The sequence below is a fragment of the Mangifera indica genome, chromosome 6, assembly GCF_011075055.1.
Source record: "Mangifera indica cultivar Alphonso chromosome 6, CATAS_Mindica_2.1, whole genome shotgun sequence".
Taxonomy (NCBI): Eukaryota; Viridiplantae; Streptophyta; class Magnoliopsida; order Sapindales; family Anacardiaceae; genus Mangifera; species Mangifera indica.
Genome location: NC_058142.1, coordinates 6,848,996 through 6,859,325, shown reverse-complemented (window position 1 = coordinate 6,859,325; position 10,330 = coordinate 6,848,996). Strand labels below are relative to the sequence as shown.

The 10,330-nt window shown below is 33.3% G+C and overlaps 1 protein-coding gene across 2 annotated transcripts; it reads left to right on the top strand.

Annotated features, from left to right (window-relative positions):
• Positions 1-1,779: 1,779 nt before the first annotated feature.
• Positions 1,780-4,656, top strand: LOC123218388 (probable inactive nicotinamidase At3g16190). Of its 2 annotated transcripts, none has more exons than XM_044639838.1 (5): positions 1,780-1,965; positions 2,030-2,137; positions 2,765-2,999; positions 3,096-3,212; positions 4,297-4,656. In XM_044639838.1, the coding sequence occupies exons 1-5, from the start codon at positions 1,915-1,917 to the stop codon at positions 4,368-4,370; spliced, it is 585 nt and encodes a 194-aa protein (XP_044495773.1). In that variant the 5' UTR covers positions 1,780-1,914; the 3' UTR covers positions 4,371-4,656. The 2 variants fall into 2 exon arrangements, with proteins under 2 accessions (XP_044495773.1, XP_044495772.1); XM_044639837.1 differs by having other exon boundaries at positions 1,784-1,965; positions 2,030-2,143.
• The last annotated feature ends 5,674 nt before the right edge of the window (positions 4,657-10,330 follow it).

The following is a 10,330-nucleotide window of genomic DNA, read 5'->3' as shown; positions in this document are numbered from 1 at the left end:
CGACTCGTCATCCTCTGGGAAGATGAGTCATCTTCATCTGGGAAGACAATCGTCTTCCCAGACGATGAAGACGAGATTGATCGATCTCGTCTTCGTCGTCTAGGAAGACGATTTCTCTTCCCAGATGTGGTCTCTCGACGTCGGATAGGTTGGGATGGAGTTGAAAGGGGACGTTGGTGGAAGAGAAACCGTCAAGAGGGACAGACGGCCGACGATGGCACCAAGAAAGTGAAGGGGTTTGGAAACTAAACCCTAGGGGGGGAATGCGATCTTTTCAAACTTAGCGTAGGGAAAAAATATTAGTTTTTAAACTTTTAGGAGGGAAAATAAGATTAAATTTTCAGGGGTTAGGTTCTGTTAAATTTAACCGGTCATAGATGGGTATTTGGTATTTTCATAGTTAATAGGAGAAATTTTGACAATTCAGCATACCTTGGATGGGAAATAGTCGTTTGGCCTTTTACTATTTTTGTAATTACAATACTATCATTAACACTTAATATAATTATTAATTACCAATTACCAACTTAAAAATTTATTATTTAAAATTTTAAAATATTAAAACCCTAATTACTTAAATTTATCTATTAGACCTTTAAAATTTTTGTTCCGTTGTCGATTTGGTTTAACAAGTGACTCCAAGAACAATGAAACTTATTTAATTTATGAGCCCTTAGCCTCTAAAACCGGAAACAACCATCTTTTTTTTTTTTCATTTTCATCTACTCTTTTGATTCTTTTAATTCCCTTCTCTAATGGTGCCACCACCAGACCCCAAAATGTATCATTAAGAATGCCATGACACCATTCACTTTGGCAACAACATAATTTTCAAATATTCGATATTCAAACTAATTAACCATGGCTTCAACGTCCATAACGAAGATTGCCATTTTAAACCTTTCTGAAGTTCTCCAAAAATCATCTTCTCCCGAAATCTTAGGGTCTACTTCTTCTCATTCCTCAAATTATAACTACAATCATGAGATAAAATCCTAGAGCCAATTCACAACCTCCTTTCATAATGTTTATTGATTGATTTTTTAATTTTAGGGCTGAGATTCAATGGAGAAAGGGATAGAGACCCGATGCTAAAATGACCTACGAGTTTAAGCGAACGTTGTATAAAACTAATGAAGATATATACTAAACAACGTGACTGATGAAGCAAAGGAAGCACTTAAAGAAGCAATGAAAATACCCAAACAATGAACATACACAGAAAATGAATGAGAAAGCAAAAGAGCATGGCAAGAAGTTAAAGAGAAGGCCGAAGAAAGAGCTTACAGAGCCACGAAGATTGCACATAACACGAAAGAGAAAATGAAAGTGAAAGTGAATAATTATGCCAAATAAAATAAACAAATTCAAACCATCACACTATCCTGAAGACTCACTTGAACAAACTTTAGAGCTATATTAAGTCATATCGAGCTGATCAATTCTACTCAAGAAATAAGTTTTCCCACAAAGATTGATTGATCCATTGTGTGAATGAGTTTTGTGATTTGGTTAAACTAAAAAGAAGACTACAACAACATTGTTAAAGTCTAGATTTAGACCATTTTTGGTTTTGTTAAAGGTTAAATTTGGTCTAAGATGAGAAACAATTATGATAATGACGAGAAGGGATGAAGAAGAAAGGAAAAATAAAAAATAGAGAAAATCTAAAAGGCGCGTATAAAATGACTTTTCCATCCTTTTATTTAATGGTTTTTATTAACGAAAATGGATGATTGGTAACGGATAGATAATCAGACCTTTAAAAAAAAGAAACCACAAAAACTCTCAAATCTTAACACGTGAACCCAGTAGTCAAATGTTTACCCTAAAAAGCTGCTGTAACAAAACCCAACCCGTATTTCAGTTCCAGTGTCTAGATTGTCTGCAGCAAAAATCTTGGCAAGAATTAACATGGCTAACTCTGAATGGAACCATACAGCTCTCCTGGTTATTGACATGCAGGTGCGCATATTAAACATATTTCGAAATCACTTAACTTCAATTCAATTTTTTTTTTTTTTTGTAGAATGATTTCATATTGGATGATGGACTGATGAGAGTGGATGGTGGCAAAGCCATAGTTCCTAATGTTATAAAGACCGTTGAAATGGCTAGACGGCGTGGGATTTTCGTTGTATGGGTAATCTTCTTTACTTCTTATTTTTCTTGTTTTGTTGCCAGTTTGTTTTCTTACAAAATTTGAACACCAAAAATTCAATTTTTTCCAGATGAAAAATCCCCGAAGTAGCTGAATACTTCACAGGAAAAAAATATGCTTCACGAACTGAATTAAAGATTCTTGAGACCTTGTGTTATTGAGCTTTGTTGTTTAAGTTTGATAGTTTAGCTGTTGTTAGGCATTTGAGGGGAATTATTCTGTGCTTTTGGAACATTGTGAACCTTAAAAACTTATTGATTTCACCTGTAAATTCAACTGAAGGGATTTGCTTCTTATTAGTAAGGAAAAAATATTTTGTGGGTTGGTTTTTAAAGGTAAATTCAACTGATGTCACTGTTTTTTCAAAGGCACAATTGCCTTTCATTAGTACGGAACAAATATTTTGTGGGTTGGTGTTGAATGATTAGACCATTTTTCAAACAGAATCTGCTTCATTTAACAATTGCCATATGTGCCTTGCTTTTTGTTCCACTTAGATTTTGACAAATTAACTAATCCCATTTGAGTCCTAATAGTTAGTAAAATTTGAGAAATCTTGTGTTTCTTTGTGTGATGGTAATGGTAGTGGTGAATTGACTAAAGGTTGTTCGTGAACATGACCCGCAAGGAAGAGATGTTGAACTCTTTCGCAGGCACTTATACTCACCAGGCAAAGTAGGTCCCACTTCCAAGGGAAGTCCAGGTGCAGAACTTGTCGATGGCCTTGTGATCAAAGAAGGAGATTATAAGTTGGTGAAGACTCGCTTCAGCGCATTTTTTGCTACCCACCTTCATTCATTTCTTCAAAGTGAAGGGATTCATAGCTTAGTAATCACTGGTAAAATATCTAGACTGGTCAACCCTTTAACTAATGTAAATTAGTGTGATAATGTTGTTTCAAAATTGTGTGATTCACTGGAATCTCTTCATCTAGGTGTTCAAACACCAAATTGCATTAGGCAGACTGTCTTTGATGCAGTGGCACTGAATTACCAACCTGTTACCATTATTGTTGATGCTACAGCCGCAGACACACCTGACATTCATCTTGGTATGTGTTGTCTGATCACCTGGATTCATAGCTGTGTTATGCAAATATTTATATTTTGTTTAACAACGTCTGTTGTATATACTTGCAATGCAATGAATCAACTTTCAACTATGAAAATTGGCATTTGAAACATTGAGGGGGTTGCACACCTATCTAAGTTTCCTTCATTGGCAAGTACATTCATTTTCAAGTAACCTGTCTGCTTGGTTGGACATTTTTGATATCAGAGAAAATTTTTGTTTCCTTCAGAAAAATCAGTTTGTGGAGAGACTAAATAAATTCGTATGGGTTTACTCATTCTGTTTAAATGCCTTTTGACAAGATCAGGCAGGCTAATACATGAAGCTTTTGTTGCTAAATGGGAAGTATGTGGTTCCTTTATATGTAACCTAGAGATTAGGAAGAAGTTGAACAGAAAACCAAGATCTGTTCTGTCGTTGCTAATGGTTAGGCACTGTCTAACTCTGTTAAGACTGCTTTTTGTAGTGTTAGGAACATGGTAAGTGTGACAACTAGTGATAGATACAACTTTTGGTTGCGTTATTATGTTTGCATTTTTGTCTGTTAGTTAGATCAAACCAAGCAATGGTGCTTTTAAGTGCAAGTACGATTTGAAAAGAAGAAGTCATACCCTTCTTGCTTGCAGATTAAGGTGACCTTTGAGAAGTATTTGTTAAGTGCAAACATTTAAGCAAAGGGCAATGTATGATATTCAGGCCTGTGGAATTGAGAAAAGGAATTTTTACTGCTCTATGAACAAGATAGATGACTCATATTTCTTCTAATTCCATTCAAACAAGTATTGCATTAGATTTCTAACGTCCTCTACCAAAGTTTGAACTATAAATAAACATTCATACCAACAAGTAGTGAAAAGAAACATATTATTGCAGAAACAAGTTCTCAAAGCACTTCTTTTTAGAGAAAATGCTAATAAGATTTGCTAGAATGCATGAGTCGAGCTGCCTATGTTTATTTCCTTAATGTTCTGTTTCCTCCCTCATAATATACAATGAGTTATTCTTTTTTTGAAAGATTCTAGATTCATCATGACTGACTTGGATTCCTAAATTTTCTGAACCAGCCAATATTTTTGACATGAGAAACATTGGAGTTGCAACACCAACATTACAAGAATGGTGCGAAGCTGATGCTTGATTTGTCAGGTGGTAAATATGTTTACATTCTGTCCAATCTTGTATCTTTGTATGTGTAGATTGATGATAGGCCTGCGTAATCAAATAGTTATTTCCGACCATAGCCAATGCATCGAGTTTCTTCTGCATATGCTTTCTCAGTTCAACTCGATCTGGCAAAATAAAAGCATTGAGAATATCTGCAGCACTGGTTTTAGTGCTACCGATGTTATAATTGGCATATTAACTGTGGTAATATCTGTAATTGCGTTTTACAGAAATCCTAAGAGTGCCTGAATTTGCCTGCATTCCAACTTAATTGCTCAAAGGTTTTAATTTTATGCGTCGATAGTTGGCTTGGATATCATCCATGCACTCGAATCTATTAAAACTTGAGGTTATCAAATCTTTTATCTGCAAGAACCCCAAAGAAGTGTTTTCTTTTTTTTTCTTTCCTGCTATGGGTTTTTCCAGTCTGGACCCGTCTGGTTCTGGGATGGTGTTGGAATACTACAAACCAAGCCTGAAATTTATCAGCTGGATGTTGTTTCTGAAATATGAAGAAATGAAAAGAGAACCTGCAGTTTGTGTTATGAAACTAGTTCAGTTTTTGGGCTAACCTTATGAAAAAGGGGTCGTCAAGGAAATTCTGCAAGTCGGCAGATTTGACCACTTGAAAACCCGCAAAATTTCAATCAACTAGTGAAATTGAAACTGTTAGATACGTAGTTTCACTTTCATCAACATTGAAGAATGTGTTACACCCAACGATACGTCTGAAAAGTATTTCAAAAATTGAAGAATGTGGCATAAATATAATGTATATTTCAGTGAAAATATAACACATTATATTTTTTTTTTCCAGATAAAAATAATGCCCCCAAAAAATGCATAGCACCAAAGTTAATTCAGAATCACTAATAAAAATTATCCATAATTTTCATAAATATTTGAGGATTTTAATAATTAAAAAATATTTCATATGAGAGGTACACTGTCCTGTTGGTACTGCCCCCAGGTGCCGCTCGCTGAGCACAGCCCGCTGAGTGTTGGGCTCCAGCTTTGCGCCTTGAGCGGAAATGTCGCTGGGCACATTTTTTGTGCCTGGTCGCAGCTCGCAGGCCATTGCATCTTTGGAACTAAATTCTTTTTTCGATAATAAGGAACTTCATCTGAATTGAGCCATACTCTTGAAAGCGAACCAACCACACCAAATAGAAGAAATCTCGGCTCTAGTGATAAATCCAACCAACTAAGTCAAGAGTTTGACTTAAACCTACTCTCTTATACAATAAGAGTCCATATTTATCACTCCGACCAATGTCTCTAGAGCTAAAATTGTCTAAGCTGTTAGGCAATACAAAAGCCCAAGCTATTGGGAGTAGGCACAATTAGTGTCTACAGGTTATGGCCTTGTAGACATTTAATGATACATATAAATATGTATCTATTTGTATATTCAAAATAGACAAATATAGTTTTATTGTTTCTGAAATTCTCACGACACTTTCATTTTTTCAAAAATTCGAACATATTATTTTCTTCAATTCACTAAATTGATTAATATCGTTTAATTTTTATTTAAACACAAATTAAAGGTAAGTGGTTAAACACACTAACTAGAGTGAGACAGGGAGGAAGAATAATTATATATATCTCTAAATTTTGAACACAATATTTTTGGAAATTCGATTTATTTTGCCCATAACTTAAAAATATCGTAACTTTATAATCTCATCTCATGCCTGAGCATATAATATATTGTTGGAAAACTTTTTCAAAGAAGATTCCAATGACACCTAATATGAAAATTAATATGCATCATATCCGAAGTTATGAACTATTTATGGTTTTGGATTTCTGAGAGTTTAATCACAATTAAACATGACATTGGATTATATCAACCCGTGGGTCAGCATGACTCACAGTATTTTAGCAGGACTTGACAAATTGTAAGTCGTGTCAAAACCCATAAACATGATAGGATGTGCTGAGGTCTCATAGAAAGTGTACTCTTCTGCAAAACTAAAAATTATAAAATTAAATAAAATATGTATAAAAATTAACTTTTGATAAGTTCACCGTCCAAAAAGCCCATTGAAACACAATCCATCATATTATCAGTCACATATTGAACTTTTAAATTTTATGGGTTAACATGACCTATCAAAGCCTACATTTTTGCAGGCCTTGGCCTAACCTGACATGGTCTTGGACAAGTCCAATCACATTATTTTTATAAACATATAATAAATTATCATGAAAACACTCTAAAATTACTTCTCCAGAATAATTTCATAAACATAACATCGTAAATACCTCACAGTGTTTTAGGTTTTGATAGAGTGCTTTAAAATGCCTCTTCTGAAAACTCTAATAATCTTGCGGTGAAAATCTAGTACGTTGTCAACCAGATTTTATACTATTCACGATGCAAAGGTTTCTCTCAATCTCTAAAAGAACATATAGCAAAAGAGCAATATGTATGTTTGTGTTTTCAAAACATCATCATCAACTTTCTCTTTAATAGAGTGGAGAGTTATTCGTTTGCTCTATCTGTATCACTCATTCTTTTTGTTATGCTTCTTCTCCAACTTATTAGACATTTGTGTGTCAATCTCTGTTTCAATGCCTACTCTACTACTAGAATTCAAAATTTCATGAAGAATGCCATCTATTTCGCTATCAATTCCTGGTGCTTGTCTTCAATTCTTTGCGCTTGCCAGCCATTGCCCTAATTTCATTAATTTTATATTTTAACTCAGTTTCATCCAACTAAACAATAGTTTTTATTTAGGGTTGAATTCAAACTGAGCTTCTTCAAATTTGACCTCAATTTGAACGAGTTTAACTCAAGTGAATTCAAACTTGAACTTGAAAATTTAATATTTTTGAGCATGAAATCAAGTTTTAAGATGCTTTACTTATAAAGCTTGCAAGCTTAAAAATTCGATATGAATTGAATAAAACGACATCGTTTTGATTAATACACATTAAAACAATATCATTTTAATATCAAACTGAGTTCAAAACTCAATTCAAGCTCGAGTTTAACTCCTCTCAAATGAGCCAAGTTCAAACACCTTTGAAATAAGCTCGAGTTTCATTTCATTAAAGCAAATTAGAGTTTAACTTGACTCAAATTCATCTCTATTTTTATGCACCAAAAAGTGGGCTTTTTTAATTCTATTAATATTCCCATCTAAAATATTCGGGTTCTTGTTTTCCTTATCAAAATTTGAATTTTGAAAACTCAAACCCCCCAACCAAGCCCAAGCCTAATTTCAACACACTCATTGCAGATAATTTTTTTTTTATTTCAGTTTTCTTATTTGATTAATACATAATTGGACTAGACGATATTCTTAATTAGCTAATTATCATATTTTATTGCTTGTTTAGTAAGTCAAAAACACAAAGCAACCTTGGCTAAACCAGTGCAAGGGAAACAAATAGGCTGATATGAAAAAAAAAAAAAATATATATACTGCCAGAAAACAGATTGAATGAAAGAAATGAATCTAGCTATATATAAAAGCAAATGAGTCCCACAAAACATACCTTAAAGAATAAACCCATTGAATGACCCGTGAGAATACAATAAAACTATGTGCACAAATAATGACATATCATTACATGATTAAGTGTTAAGTTATCTTTAATTTAAAATTATCTATTCACAAAATAACGTATTATTATTTGTACAAAAATTGTACGCTTGTGAGAAAAGGGCTCCCATGTTTTTTCATGATTTCTCCTTTTTGAACTTAAACAAAAAGGATAAATCATACGGGCTGCCTGGAAGCCCAAATCTACCTGGTGTCCCATACTTTTTCAGCTTTTTGATGTTGGAGTCATATTGTCAACTGGTATATTGGCTTGGTGGGCAGTTTTAGGCGGATGGTTAGCCATGGGTTGGATCCATATGCTGGGTACCTTTAATCCAACATGCTCTATGAAGTCTCCATTTTTTCAATTATGAGATTCCTTTTGAGTCCTTCTGACAACTCTTTCTTGCTTCTCTCTTTCTCTTTTCACAAGAAACTTTCATCCAAACAAATATTGTACTGAAAATTTTCATATTACTTGATGGATGGGACTATTTGATTAGAATTAGTTGCATGTTATCATATATATGCTCATTTTCCTTTTCAATCATCACTTTCATAGACTACCATTTATTATGCCATTAATTGGTACTAAAAATAGCATTAAATATACAAATTATGTCATTATTATTATCTTATAAAAATCATGCTAAAATCGCAATCTCTTGAAAATCCACTCCTACTTTTCCTAGCTCTGAAAAGCACTTCATTCATATTATAAATTTTGACAACATAACACATGCATATGATAAAAGCAAGGTTGGAAGTGTTCATGTCATCCAGTGTGAGTCAAACATTGCATCATCTTCATTGATTGATAATTACATAAAGGCCAAACGACTATTTCCCACCCAAGTTTTAATTTCAAAACAAATATGTGTTTATAGATTTGAAAAACCTAAAATCTTACTTATAAATTAAGTTTTATTAAATTTTTTTATTAGAGGTAAAGATAAAATTATTGTTTTAACAATAATATTAAAAAATATAAATTTTATTAAATTTTTTCTTTCAACTTTTAAAAATTAATAATTTTACCTCTCACTTAAAGTTTTTTAATTATGAAAAATAATATTCTCATTCTCTCTCCTTTAAAACCCTAGGGTTTATTTTTTTAACCCTCTACAACCACCGGAGATGATACTTTTGTTTGAAGACACATCGACCACCATCCCTCACCCTCTTTTATGCATAACGGAGACGCATTTTTATTGATTTAAGACAAATCAATGAATGTGCATAAATTCAGACTAAAAACATTGGATCATCTTCATTTATTGATAATTAAATAAAGTTTTGAGTCCAAAAACTGTCATTTGATTGATTGAACATGAAGAAAAATTATTAACTCTTTTAAAGGGACGTGATGTGACTTCTCCCCTTATAATGCTGCATTACAGTCAACTTTATTTCGCTATTTTCTCAATTTTTTGGATTGCTAAATAATTATTAAGTGTGAAATTTAAATATTCCAATATATGCAAGAGTATATAAAAGAAATATTTGCAACTTTATTTTGTTTCCTATAAATTTTCTTTTGATTTCAATTCTCAATACCACTAAGCAAATTCATCAATGAGAAATATATGCAAGGGTATATAAAAGAAAACCGAATTTGAAAGTAAAATCCAAAATGAACAGATCAATTTGATTTGAGTTTAACTTCAAAAATTTGAACCCAGCTCTTGAAGAGATGGAAAAAAGAAAAGATACATTGGCCTACCTCAACCAAGATATGAGTAACATGTTGTCTCACGCAGACGATGGGCAAAGTTTATTCAACTTTTTCGACACAAGAGCCACAGGCCCACAGCCTTCTTCTTCAATATAAAAAGGCAAAAGGCAGAAAAGCTCTCAATCTCATTCTTCTATGTTACTATTATTTTACGAAACCCTTTTGAGGGAAAAAAAAAAAAAAAGAAGTGGCTTTTTAGGGACAAATTGCTACACGCAACAGCTACGATAGGTTGGCACTGTTGTCCTGTGATATTCTCCTTTCATGTAGATTTTTATCAGCCTTATTGACAAACTTTGAATTTCAGCTGTTATTGACTAACAGTGACTAACTTTACTCTAAAAAGATGCCTCCCACGAGGCGAGGTTGTCACCGTTTTAATCATTTCACAATGTCATTACTAAGATGGCATTTAACAGAGGAAAAAGAGTAGAGTCCAAAAAGGGGAGGGATTTCTATAGTATTTACAGAGGAAAAAGAGTAGGGTCCAAAAAGGAAAGGGATTCTTCATGGGTAGGGGAACATTCCCGTGATCCCCATAGTAGACAATGTGAGATAAGGATGTGTTCCACATTGCAAGGATAGAGATAGAGATAACCATTCTTGTCTATTTTTTCCTTATTGTCATCTCTATGTAAA

What these genes read in the sequence shown, in the direction of transcription:
- LOC123218388 (XM_044639837.1), top strand. Translation starts at nt 1,915, where the DNA reads ATGGCTAACTCTGAATGGAACCATACAGCTCTCCTGGTTATTGACATG. An exon ending in GTGGGATTTTCGTTGTATGG is followed by an intron (nt 2,144 to 2,764) that starts GTAATCTTCTTT and finishes AATTGACTAAAG; the next exon opens with GTTGTTCGTGAACATGACCC. An exon ending in CACACCTGACATTCATCTTG is followed by an intron (nt 3,213 to 4,296) that starts GTATGTGTTGTC and finishes TTTCTGAACCAG; the next exon opens with CCAATATTTTTGACATGAGA.